A 14544-nucleotide genomic window follows, 5' to 3' on the forward strand; every position below is an offset into this window, starting at 1 on the left:
TAATTTGGCAATGAGTACCTACTCAATGTTACTTAATGAACTTAATGTTACTCTGTTACAGAACGTAATGTATCAGTTTGTAAGATGCAGGAAGTCAGGTACTTTGGTCTCTCTTGTTTACGGCTGTGTAACCCGAGCACCTAGCACAATGCCAGGCATTTGGTAGCCCCTCAGTAAATATTTACTGAGTGAATTAATGCATTTAGAAATACTGTATTGCTCTTTTCTACTTCATAATTCTTAAAGCAGTTTATTAAAACTCTTGAGCAACATTTTTGACGAGGATCTTTGTTATCAATAAAACTACTTTTTGAGTGATCAGCACAGCTTACTTATTTAACAGTATATCGTTTTTATTTCTATATATAATGAGATACGATCTTTTTTGATCCCATATGATACTGTAAGTGGAAATTTTATCCTAAGCCATAAGTACCTATTCATCTAATATTAGGATTTTTCCCCCTTTTTTCATGATTGCTACAATAAAACCACTGTCCCCTCAATTTTTATTGTGGTGAAATACACATAACAAAATTTACCATCTTAACCATTTTTAAGTGCAGCAGAGTTCAGTGGTATTAAATATATTCATAATGTGCAACCATTACCCCGTCCATCTCCCATAGCTCTTTTCATCTTGTAAAACTGAAACTCTGTACCCATTAAATAGTAGCTCCCCATTCTCACCTCCACCCTTCCTGTGGCAACCACCATTCCACTTTCTGCCTGTATGATTTTGACTACTCTAAATATCTCATGAAAGTCTAATCATATGGAATTTGTCTTTTTGTGATTGGCTCATTTCACTTAGCTTAATGTCCTCAAGATTCATATGGCATATGTCAGAATTCCTTTTTAAGGGTGAATAATATTCCATTGTATATGTACACTACATTTTGTTTATCTGTTCATCTGTCAGTGAACACTTGGGTTGCTTCCATCTTTTAGCTATTGTGAATAATTCTGCTATGAATTTGGGGGTACAAATACCTGTTTAAGTCCCTAGTTTCAGTTCTTTTGGATATATATACCCAGGAGTGGAATTGCAGGATCATATAATTCTAGTTTCACTTTTTTTAAACATTGCCATGCTTTTTTCCATAGCACTGTAACATTTACATTCCCGCTAACAGTGCACAAAAGGTTCCGGTGTCTCCATTTCCTTGCCAATACTTGTTATCTTCTGGGTTCTTTTCCTTGTAGCCATCCTAATGGGTGTTTCCTTGGAGAAATGACTATTCAACTCCTATACCCAGTTTTGAATCAGATTTTTTGTTGTTGTTGAGGTTTAGGATTTTTTTTTATACATGCTTTATATTATTCCTTATCAGATAGATGCTTTATAAATATTTTCTCCCATTTAATGGGTTGCCTTTGTACTCTGTTGATACTGTCTTTTGAGGCACAAAATTTTTTAAATTTTAATGAAGTCTAATTTGTCTATTTTTAATTTCATTGCCTATGCCTTTGATGTTACATCAGAGAAATCATTGCCAAATCCAGTGTTATGACATTTTTGTCCTATATTTTCTTGGAAGACGTTTCGAGTTTTAGGTCTTACACTTAGGTCATTTATCCATTTTGAGTTAATTTTTGTATATGGTGTGGGTAAGGGTCCAATTTCTTTATTTTCGGTTTCAGTGGTATCCACTTTTCCCAGCACCATTTGTTGAATTACTGCCTTTTTATTTAACTTTTTACTTTGAAATAATTATAGATTCATAGGAAGTTGCAAAGATAGTACTGAGAGGTCCCATGTACTCTTCTCTCAGTTTACCCCATTTGGTTACCTTACATAACTATAGTATAATATCAAAACTAGGAAACTGACATTGATAGAAGATCTGTGTATAGTTCTCTGCCATTTTATCACATGCATGTATTAGTGTAACCACCACCCCAATCAGCCACTATGCCCTTTATGGCCGCACCCATCACCTTCTGTCATTCCCCCATTACCACTAATACCTGGCAATTACTAAGTTATTTTTCATCTGTCCAACTTTGTCATTTTCACTGTATGATTTAGAAGGTGTGAATTTGAGAATCATACAGTATGTGACCTTTTGACACTGACTTTTTTCACTTGTAGTACCTTTGAGATTCATCCAGGTTTTTCCATGTGTCAGTAATTATTAATGCATAATATTCCATGGTATGGATATACCACAGTTTGTTTAACCATTCACCTATTGTAGGACATTTTAGTTTTTGTATTTGTTAGAAATAAGGCTGCTTTGAACAGTCATATAAAAATTTTTGTGTGAACCCTGAAGTGCAGTTGCTGGGCCATATGATAAGTTTATATTGAGAGTTTTAAGAAATTGGCAAATTATTTTCCATAGTTTCTGTACCATTTTATACTCCTACCAGCAATGTATGAGAGATTCAGTCTCTTTGCATCCTGACCAGAATTTGGCATTCTAATTATTTTTTATTTTAGCTGTTCTGATGGGTGTGTAAAGATATCTCACCATAGTCTTAATTTGCATTTCCCTAGTGGATAGTGATATTGAAACATCTTTCATGTTTTTTCATTATTTGTCATGTGTGTATCCTCTGTGGTAAAATCTTTCTTCATGCCTTTGGCCTATTTTCTATTTGGACCTTTTTTTCACTATTGAATTTCTAAGAGTTCTTTATATATATATGTTCTATATATAATTCCTCTTTCAGATATGTGGTTCACTAATATTTTCTCCCAATATGTAGCTTGTCTTTTCATTCTCTTGAGTCTTTCACAGAGATAAAATTTTTAATTCTAATGAAGTCCAATTAATTGTTTTTTATGTGTTGTGCTTTTGATACTATATCAGAGCTCGTCACCAAGCTGTAGTTTCTAAAATTTTTCTCCTGTGTTTTCTTCTAAAATTTTTATAATTTCACATTTAAATCTATGATCCATATTAACTTAATTTTTCTGTAAGGTGTGAGGTTTAGGTTTAAAGGTTTTTGTTTGTTTGTTTGGGTTTTTGTTTTTGTTTTTTGCTTATGGATATCCAGTGTTGTGTTGTTTTTTTTTTAACTATTCTTCCTCCATTGAATTGTTTTTTCACTTTTGTCAAAAATCTGTTGGCCTCACTTATGTAGGGTTTATTCTAGCTTTTCTGTTCTGTTCCATTGGTCTACATTTCTATCCCTCTGCCAATGTGAAGCCTTGTTTATTGCAGCTCTACAATAAGTCTTAAAATCAGGTAGAGCGATTCTTCCCATTTTCTTTTTTCAAAATGTTTTGTCTGTCCTAGTTCCTTTGCCTTTCCAGATAAATTTTAGAGTAATCTTGTGTATATCTATTAAAAAAAATCTTGCTGGAATTTTGATAGGAATTATGTTAAACTTGTCTATCAATTTGGGGAGAATTGACCTATTTACTATGTTGAGTATATCTCTTCATTTATTTATAGGTTCACTAATTTCTTTCTTTAATGTTTTGTAGTTTTTAGCTTAGAAATCATGTATTTATCTTGGTAAATTTACATCTAAGTGTTTTTTATTTCAAGTGATTGTAAATGATATTGCATTTTTAATTTCAGTTTCCAAATATTCACTTTAAGTAAAGAAATTCAGTTGATATTTGTATGTAGATCTTGTATCCTGCAACCTTTTTGGGTTTACTTACTAGTCCTAGGAGTTTTTACATAAATTCCTTGCGTTTCTATATAGATAGTCATGTCATATGACAATAGGGATAATTTTTTTCCCTTTCCAATTGGTATGCATTTTATTTCCTTTTCATGCCATATTTTGCTAGCTAGTATTTGCAGGTCTTTGCTGACCAGGAGTAGGGAGAGAGGGCATCCTTCCTCTTGTTAAAAACCTCAGGGGGAAAGCTTTATTATTGTTATTTATGATGTTACCTGTAGGTTTTTTGTAGATGCTCTGTTTGAAGTTGAGGAAGTTTCCCTCCATTCCTAGTTTTGAGTTTTTAATCATGACTAATGTTGAATTTTGTTAAATTTTTTTCATCAATAATATGATCATATGACTTTTCTTCTTTGGCCTGTTAATTTGGTGGGTTACACTGATTGAATTTTGAATATTGAACCAGACTTGCATCCCTGCAGTAAATACCATCATGGTGCATAATCCCTTCTATATATTGTTGAATTCTCTTTGCAAATATTTTAAGGATTTTTGCATCTATATTCATGAGAGATATTGGTCTCTAGTTTTCTCTTTTTGTACTGTTAATATGGTTTTGGTATCAGGATAATACTACCACCATATAATGAATTGAGAAGTCTTCTATTTTCTGAAAGAGAATGTATAGAATTGGTGTTAATTCTTTAAACATTTGGTAGAATTCTCTAGTGAAACCATCTAAGCTTGGATATTTCTTTTTTGGCAGTTTTTAAAGTACAAATTAAATATTCTGTATAATTACAAGGCTATTTAAATATCTATACCACATATGTATTACACTGCATAATGAGTGAGTTGAGGTAGTTTGTATTTTGCAAGCAATTGGTCAGCTTCATCTAAATTATCAAATTTATGTGCGTAGAGTTGTTCATTTATTATCCTTTTGACGTCTGCATGTCCTATGGTGATTTCTCCTGTTGCAGTGCTAAAATATTGGTAACTTGTTTCCTCACTTTTTTAATCAGCTTTGCCAGATGTTTGTCAGTCTTATTGATCTTTTCAAAGAACCGATTCCTTGTTTCATTGATTTTCTGTATTGCTTTTGTTTTCAACTTCATTGATTTTTGTTCTATTTTTATTGTTTTCTTCTTTCTGCTTGCATTTGGCTTTTTATTTTTCAGTTTTTTGATGTGGAAACTTAGATTACTAACTTGAGGGTTTTCATCTTTTCTGATGCAAGCTTTTAATGTTATACATTTCACTCAGCACTGTTTTTGTGTCACATATTTCAATATATTTTAATTTGATTAAGTTCAGTTTCTTTTTTCCTTGAGATTTCCTTTTTTGATACATGGATTATTTAGAAGTATGTTGTTTAGGTTCGACATGTTTGGGGATTTTCCTGCTATCTTTCTGTTATTGATTTCTAGTTTGATTCCCTTTTCATCAGAAAACCAACTCTATGATTTCAGTTCATTTAAATTTCTTGAGATGTGTTTATGATCCAGGATGTAATCTATCTTAGTATATGTTTAATGGGCATTTGAAAAGAATGTGTATTCTGCTGCTTTTGGAATATTCTGAAAATAGAAATTAGATCCTGTTGGTTGAGGGTATTGTTAGAAAATCAGCAAAGATACAGAACCTGTTTAGTTATCCTGTCAATTGTTGAGAGAGGGATGTTGAAGTCTTTGATAGTGGTTGTTAATTTGTCTGTTTCTCCTTTCAATTCCATCATTTTTTGCATCACATATTTTGCAGCTTTGTTATTTGGTACATAGACACAAATTGAAGACCGCTATGTCTTCTTGATGAATTGACCTTGTTTTATCATTATGTAATGTCTCTCTCTGTCCCTGGCATTTTTTTTTGCTCTGAAGTCTACCTAATAGTAATGTAGCTACTCCTGCTTTTTTTCTTTTCGTTTTTAAAATTTTCAGAATCTCTTTGCTTCAGTTCTCTTATGACTGCCCTGAAGATGACCTCTCTGAATATGACTATTCATTGGTGTCCTCTTTTTTTTCTTTTTTTTAGATTCCATATATGAGTGACATCATATGATGTTTGTCTTTCTCTTTCTGGCTTACTTCACTTAGAATGATGATCTCTATGTCCATCCATGTTGTTGCATTGTTTTATTCATTTTAATGGCTGAGTAGTATTCCATTGTATAAATATACCACAACTTCTTTATCCATTCATCTTATCGATGGGCATTTAGGTTGTTGCCATATCTTGGCTATTGTAAACAGTGCTGCTAGGAAAATTGGGGTGCATGTATCCTTTTGAATTAAAGTTCCCTCTGGATATATGCCCAGGAGTGGGATTGCTAGATCAAATGGTAAGTCTGTTTTTAGTTTTTGAGGACTCTCCATACTGTCTTCCATAATGGCTGCACCAAACTACATTCCCACCAACAGTGTAGGAGGGTTCCCTTTTTTCCACACCCTCTCCAGCACATAATTGTAGGCCCCCGCCTGAAGGCTCTAGAGAATAAGCCATGGGCTGAACTGATAAACAAGCTGTGAGAAATGTCACATAGCTGGCTGGATAAGAGATGGCCTATTTAATGTATCCAGTATGGACGGCTGGATAGCCAATGACGGGTAAGATCCTCAGAGGAGGACAACCTAAGACAGGCACGGCCGGCTGGGTAAGAGATGGCCTACTTAATGAAGTTTTGTGACAAACTTTAAAACAATCTGTCCTTGATCATGTAACATCCTGTGCTTACTGCAGGAGCCTAGGAACCTAAATGGCTTAAGATTATTAACATTGTTATAACTTAGATGGTATGTGAGGCATCATGCATGTCCTATATAAACCCTTTTACAAAAATCAATCAACAGAGTAGCCATCAGCTCTCTCCGCATACGGTGTGTATGTGTACATGATATCACAACACCAACAGTAATTACTATATTAACGTACATTATTTTTTGGCCATTTTTTCTGTTGGGCTACTTACCGTCTTGTCAGTTTATAAGATCTCTTTATGTATTCTATGTATCAGTTTTCTTTTTGTACTCTGAATTGTAGATGATCTTTCTAAATCTGTTATTTCTCTTGATTTGTTTATTCTTTTATCTTTTTATGGCATCTGGGTTTTCAGTCTTAGTTAAGATTTCCTCTTCCTTTAAATAGTACAGATAGTGTTTTAGGTTTATTTTTGGAAGAGTTTTAAAGTCAAGTCTCTTATCCAACTAGGATTTTTATATATATATATATATATGTTGTAAGGTTGTTTCCAATTTTCTTTCAGAAGGATATTCATTTGTGCCAGTATTATTTATTAGATCCTTTTCCCACTGAATTGAAATATTTATGGATTGTCTATTCTCTTCTAGAAATTTGTGTATTCATATGCCAATGTCATATTAATTTTATTATATTGTCATTATAGTACATGTGAAACACACGGAGGCTGGTGAAGATACGGTTATAAGGCTGGATGAATTTGACAGTAGTGGTTAAGAATGGAGCTGCTTCTCAGTGTTAACGCTAATCAAAAAAGGATTTAATGAAGAGGCTAATTGATAAATTGATAAACATCGATTGATAACTACTCCTGATGTTGCCAGATTAGATTTTGCCTTGTAAAATACTGAAAAGATGAATATACTCATGAGTATACCGTTACGAGCTAATTTTCTGCCAAGTAGTATGTTAGGGGATGTATAGTTTTCCTCACATCAACTTTGAGGTTAGATACAGCTCCCTTTTACAGAAGAGAAACTGGACACTTGTTCTAAGGGTTAGTTACTTGCCCAGTATTATGCAGCTATTAGGTGGTAGAGGTAGGGTTAGAACACTGATGACCAGGCTCTTTTCATTGGGCCAAAATGAAACGTTTCATGAACAGCACTTTCAAAACTAAAGATATATACAAATTGATATGGGGTTATATCCTAATCATCTATCATTAGCATCTGTGAGTTTTATTTTAAAACAATGTGGTGGATAATGTGCAGTAAAACTTACAGCTAACTATAGCAAAGCAATTCTATTTTGATGAAAGACTAATATATATATATATGTGTGTGTGTGTTCTTTTAAGATATGGTCTGTGAATATATTATGTTAGAAATTCTTTTTATTCTTTTATTAATTGGTTCTTTTAAACTTTTTTTTTTTTTTTTTTTAGAGCAGAAGAAAGTCAAAGTAAAAAAACCAAAACCTGAATTTCCTACATATACACCCTTAGAAAGTGCATATATTCAGTCTTACGATCATGGAACTTCTATAGAAGAAATTGAGGAGCAAATGGATGATTGGCTGGAAAACAGGAACAGAACACAGAAAAAACAAGTAAGGTTTTAAAAATTTGTTTTCAGTAAAATACATACAGAAAAGTATATAAAATATAAATATACAGCTCAGTAAACTATCACACGGTAAACCAGTTTAACCACTGCCAAAATGAAGAAGTAGAACATTGCCAGTGTCCAGAAGCCACACTCATGCCTTGTCCTGGTCACCACCTTTCTTTTCTTCCACAAAGAGAATGACTGTCCTGACTTCTAACACTGCAGATCAGTTTTTCCTGCTATCTGAAGTTTATAAATGGAATCATCCTATCTTAGTCCATTTGGGCTGCTGTAACAAAAATACAATAGACTGGGTGGCTTAAACGCATTTATTTCTCACAGTTCTGAAGACTGGGAAATCCAAGATGAAGGCACCAGCAAATTTGGTGTCTGGTGAGGGCCCTCTTCCTGTTCATAGACAGCAGTCTTCTTGCTGTGTCTTCAAGTAGCGGAAGAGGTGAGAGAGCTCCCTGGGGTCTCTTTTATAAGGGCACTAATCCCATTCATGAGAGCTCCACCCTCATGACTTAATCACCCCAAAGGCCCCACCCCCTAATACTATCACACTAGGGGGTTAGGATTGCAGTGTATGGATTGATGGGGACACAGACATTCAGTCTGTAACACATTCCATATCTCCCTCTGCATCTGCTTTCCTGTGTTCAACATAGCATTTGTGAGATTCATTCATTATTGTGTGTCGCAGTAGTTTGTTCATTTTCATTGCTGTACAATCCATTTAGAAATATAGCACAATTTATTTTTATTGGCGCTTTGTGTTATTTTCAGTTTTCAACTATAATGAATAAATTTCCTGTGATCATTATTGTACTTTTAGTACACATATGTGTAAATTTCTATTTTTGAAGTTAAGTTTCAGGATCAACTTTAATAACTAATTCAGTTTTTTTTAAATGTTTGTTTCAATTTATACCTCAGTAGCAGGATATGAAAATTTCAGTTACTCTACATTCTTACTAACACTGGATTGAGTCTTCTATGTTTTTAATCATTTTGTTAAGTATGTAGTGATGTTTAATTATGGCTTAATTTGCATATCCTTTGGTGACTAAGACTGACCACCTTTTCTTACGTTTGTTGGACATCTATATTCTCCTATGTGAAGTGCCTTTTCAAGTCATTTTTTTATTGTGACCTGTGTTTTTTCATACTGGTTTGTAAAGTTTTAAAAATGTTTCACAAATGAATCTTTGCACGTTTTTCTTCGACTCTGGCTTGTCCTTTTCACTCTCCTAATGGTGTCTTTTGATGGAACAGAGTTATCAGTTTGAATCATCAATCGTTTCCTTTCCTTTATTTGGTTTTTTTTGTGTCATGTTTAAGAAGTATTTTCCCACTTTGCAGTCATAACGATATTTCCAAATCTTTCTAGAAGCTTTAATATTCTACTTTTTACATTTAGATTTGCAATCGCCTGGAGTTAATATTTGTGTTTAGTGTGAAGTAATGATCAAGTTTAATTTTTTTTCAGAAGTTTTCCAAACCAATTGACTCTATACCAATTAATGAAATGATTGCTTGCTGCAGCTCTGCATGTGCCACCTTTATTATAAAACAAGTATCCATAATGTCTTGGTCTGTTTCTAGACTTTCTCCTTTGTACCGTTAATCTGCTCCATCCTGGTGCTGATGCCACACGGTCTTCATCACTGTAGCCGCACAGTAGGTGTCTGGTTCAGTAATTTTCCAGCTTTGTTTTCCTCCTGTAAGATTGCCACTTCACATTCACATAAAAATTTTTAAAATAGCTTGTCATTTTCCACAAATTATGCAGTTGAGATATTCATTTGGGATTACATTGAATATATAGATTAATTTTTGAAGGGTTGGCATCCAGACAGCATTGACTCTGCAACCCATGAATAAATCCATTCATGCAAGTCTTGAAAAAAATTTAAATAATTTGTTGAAGGTTTTTGTGTGTACATATTGCAGATTAAAAAAATATATTCTTAGGTATTTAATGCTTTTAGATAACATATACGATATTTTTTTAAATTTTACTTTCCAATTATATTTGCTATAGAAATACAATTGATTTTGATATAATAACCCTGTATCCTGCAACCTTGCCAAATTTATTTTTTAATTCTAACAGTTTCTTTGAGTTTTATATCTTTTTTCTTTTGTGCTGATATGGATCTGTAGTACATGCAGACTAGAAGTGATGGTAATTCATATCCTTGTTTTGTTTCCAATCTCAAAAAAGCGTTCATTATTAAGTTTTAATTTCATCATTAAAATTATGTATCACTTTTATTGTTTAACTTTAAAATATATGTTGTAGGCTTTTTTTATTGAGACACACTTCACATAACAACATTTACCATTTAAAAGTACACACACTTCAGTGATTTTAGTCTATTCACTGTGTTGTACAACCATCACCACTGTCTAATTTAAGAACATTTTCATCACACACACACAAAAAATAACACTCTACCTCTTAGCAGTTAGGTCCAATTCTCTGCTCTCCCCTTCCCTGGCAACCATTAATCTACTTTCTGTCTGTATGGATTTGCCTGTTGTATACCTTTCACATAATTGATACCATACAATATGTGGTCTTTTGTGTTTGGCTTGGCTTGTTTTCAAGATTTATCCATGTTGTGGTCCTTAACAGCCACTGTAGTAGAATCTGTAGTAATGTATCTTCTTTGACTTCTGATTTTGGTAATTTGTGTCTTCTGTTTTAGTTTTGGTCAGGATCTCTACAAGTCTTTAAAAGTACATTCATTTTACTGATTTTCTTTTTTAAAAAATCAGCTTTTGGTTTCACTGATTTTTCTCTGTTTTTTTTTTTTTAGCTTTTTATTTCATTGATTTCTGCTATTTGTTCTTGTCTTCTACTTATTTTGGGTTTAATTTGCTGTTTTTCTGATTTCTTTAGGTGGATGCTTAGGTCATTGATTTCAGAACTTCCTTCTTTTCTAAGTATTAATGTGAGTTTCCTTTGAGTGTTATTTATTTAAATGTAGAGCTTTATGTTTTTTAATATTTGTATATTTATAGCTGTATCTCACAAATTTTGATATCATGTATTCATTTTCATTTGGTTCAAAACAGCCTAATTTTTCTTGTGATTTCCTTTTTGACTCACGTTTAGTTTCCTAAAAGATAGATACTTTCCAGAAATCTCTTATTGCCTTCTATTTGTATATAGTTTTTTTTATTTAAGTTTACAGATTTAGAAATTTGGGATGAGCATTTAATTCATCTGTGTTTAGTATAATTACTGATATTTGGGAGTTCAAATTTATCATCCTAGTATTTGCTTTCTATTTGTCCCTTTTTCTTTTTCTTTTTCCTCTCGTGCTTTCTTTTGGATTAATTTTTAATTTCCATTTCTCCCCTCCATGAACTTGTTATCATTATCCACTCTTTTATTCTTCTTTTAGTGAATATATAGTATTCAGTATGCATCTTACTACAGTCTTGCATGAGTTTCTGTTGCTACTCCCCAGACAATAAAATGATCTTTGACCCTTTACTTCATCTATTTTTTCCTGTATTTTGTGTGTTATGTGTTGAGTTGTGTCCCCCCAAAATTTAAATATTAAAGCCCTAACTCCTAGCACCTCAGAAAGTGATAATTTGGAAATAGGGTCACTGCATTTGTAACTAGTTAAAAGGAAGTAGTTTTTGTGTGCAGAACTGTGTAATGATACAGCATTTCATTCCTTGGGTTTCCTTGTTTCAAAGCCTATATTCTTCTCTCATTAGAATTTTTACTTATGGTTTCTGTGGTTGAACTGACTGTAGAGATGTGCACACTTTAATACTCAATAAGTAGTTGTTAAACTAATCAAGTGTCCAAAGTAATTTATTGTGGTGACTTTTGCTGAGACACAGTAATGGAGGCGTGGAAGACAAAACACTGGATCCCTAAGATGGAGAGACCTGATCTCTAGTGTTAGCATCACTGTTTGCTACCTGTGTGGTCTGGGTTTTAGTTTTCTGATTACTTGGCACTGTAGAAAAAGCGTAAAATTATCTGGGCTGTCTACCTTAGAGGTAAAAGTATATATGTTAGAACATTCTGTAAACTGAGAAACCCTAAAACGTAGTTTTCCTTGTATTCTACCTTTCTTTGGAATCCTCCTGTCATGTTCAAAGTTTTCATCAATACTTAAATTTTTCTTTTGTCCTTTTATTAGTAGAAACCAAATGAAGAGAAATACATGATGCTTGTATTAGGAAGTTGACTCTGCTGCTTTGTATTAAGTTGACAGTTTGTTTAAGAGATTCTCTGATCAGTCTCTTAACTAGTTTTTGTTTTGTCCACTATATATTTGGAAAGGTTTTCAGTACCATGTCTGTAATGTCACAAAGTTTTGCTGTAAAATATGTAATGGAGAGATGAACTTTTAGTAAAGGTTGCCCTGGGCATATGACGTGGCGGTGAATGACCATAGACAGGCTGTGCATCTGTATAGCTCATACAGAGAAGCTGCATGAATAAAATACCGTAGTAGGAAGCTAGCTCTTGAGTTTACTGATAGTTCCAAGTTAAATAGAAGAAATACAAAAATTTTTTATCATCATCTCTTTTTTTAATGGAGGTTTTTAATGGAGGTACTGGGGATAGAACCCATGACCTCATGCACACTAAGCACGTGTTCTGCCACTGAGCTACACCCTCCCCCACCATCATCATTCTTGACATCTTGGGTCAGATACTGTCCTTTTTTCTTTACATCGAGCTGCCCATTTAACCCTCATAAGAACCCTAAGTTAGTAACATTTTTCCATTTTACGAGGGATGTTTGATTATCACAGGTACTGTGCTATATTTAGTTCAATGATAGGCAGTTGCTGTTTTTCAGAGCAAAAACATTCAAATAGGAATTTTACATGGCCCACCAGTGTAAGTAAATTAGGCATTAATCCATCTGTGGAGTTTCTTAACCTTCGTAAGGTTTTGAAAGGGTCAAACCCAGGTAATTTCTCCCCGATTTTGCCGGGGCTTTCATCATTGTCAGTGCCTACAGCACTTTGAAGCAATGAGTGAAAGATGACAAATATTCAGACTGTAGGACTATTAGATAAAAAGCAAAATATAAAAAGTTATTTCTGATTATAATTATCTGACATAAGTTGGTGATTGTCATTTGTTTTCAATTTCTGAAACAGTGTAGTTACATATTTTAAGTCCATTAAGCAAGTGTCAAACATTTTTTGTATGAAAACAACCATTCATATATATGATTAATAAAAGTGAGATTTGAATGAGTCATTGGGTAAGCCAAACAAAATAATTTTCCACCATAAATATTGTAACAAAGAAACCTTTTTAAAATAAAATAGTGTCTTCTCTTTTCCCCCGATGACCTGGTGGTGATGTTGTGCAGTGTTTTATGGAGGAGACCTGGATTTCATTCCTGTTCTCGTTATCTCTCTCCCTGGGGCTGCAATGAATAAAATAAGAAATAAAATCACTACCCTGCATCCTTATTGCTGTCGGCTGTATCCTTGTCAGATTTCATAAGCGAAGCTAGATGGGGCCTGGCTAGTACTGGGATGGAAGACCTCAAAACAAAGTCTGTGGAACACACATCTTCCATGCAGCCAGTATGTCGTCTCCCTTGACCCCTTGTCTTACAGTCATTATGGTGCTATCCTGTTTACTACTTGATTGATTTACTTGCTCGAGGAAATTTTTTTAGAAAAAAGTCTTTAAAGTAAATGCATTTCTAGTCATTTAAATCAATACCTTTATTTATCTTCCCTTTTCAAATTTGAGAGACTATTTAGTTTGAAAAGTGTTTGGCTGTATTCTTCAAAAGATAGTATTCCAACCAGCAGTGTGTTTTATTGTTTAAAAATTTCCTTTCTCAGGGACTTCTCATTTTATTCATCTCTGTAAAGTGTTCTCTGTTTCTGTTCTGTTTTGAGAGGTAGTGTTGCTCTTATTTTACAAATAATTTACAACACATGAAATTATTTTTAAGACACACATAATGTAATTGTGTGAAGATAGAAAAATTAGAAATTTTTTTGTTCCATTTAAAACCTGGATTATCTGCATACTCCCCTTAATTTTACATTTTAATTTTAAAAACTCAAATACCAATCATTTAAATTAGATCTTTGTATATGTGTGTATGTGTATATTTAATATATAATGCATGTAATTCACTTAAAAATGCACTAATGTTTTAACCATGAATGGACCCAATCTACCTACAGCTGTTCCTCCCAAAACGCACAAACACAGCTTTCAGAATTACAGATGGTAAATATACATGCATGCATGCACATACACAAACACACATACATACCTAAGTTCTCTAACCCACTGGTTTTCTTTCTTTGTCTGTTTCTGCCTTCCACCCCTTCCTCCATCCTTCTTCCTTCCTTCGTACAAAGGAAACGACATTTTACACAGAACCCCACTATATAAAAGACAGATACAATGCTAAGTTTCTCTGGTTAATGTCAGAAGGAAGGAGGCTGCAGTCCCATCCATTTAGCCTCTTCCTCACCCCATGAGGCAAGGCATCTTGGAAAAACCCTAAAGTTCTAAGAAACATGCCTGCCCTCCTCAGTTTCACATTTTTTCATATACATGAAAATTTAATGTTTTGAAAGAGTTATGATTAGTACAGAAAAGTGAGTAAACAAAAACAAC

At 33.4% G+C, this 14544-nt stretch overlaps 1 protein-coding gene across 1 annotated transcript in view; it reads left to right on the plus strand.

The window, feature by feature from the left end:
* The window catches only part of DNAJC1 (DnaJ heat shock protein family (Hsp40) member C1), a 149520-nt gene that overhangs the window by 84080 nt on the left and 50896 nt on the right, over nucleotides 1-14544 (plus strand). Inside the window, exon 8 of the mRNA XM_074358370.1 lies at nucleotides 7730-7893. Coding sequence (XP_074214471.1) covers nucleotides 7730-7893 — 164 coding nt within the window. The remainder of the gene's footprint in view (nucleotides 1-7729; nucleotides 7894-14544) is intronic.

The sequence above is a fragment of the Camelus bactrianus genome, chromosome 35 (assembly GCF_048773025.1).
Source record: "Camelus bactrianus isolate YW-2024 breed Bactrian camel chromosome 35, ASM4877302v1, whole genome shotgun sequence".
Taxonomy (NCBI): Eukaryota; Metazoa; Chordata; class Mammalia; order Artiodactyla; family Camelidae; genus Camelus; species Camelus bactrianus.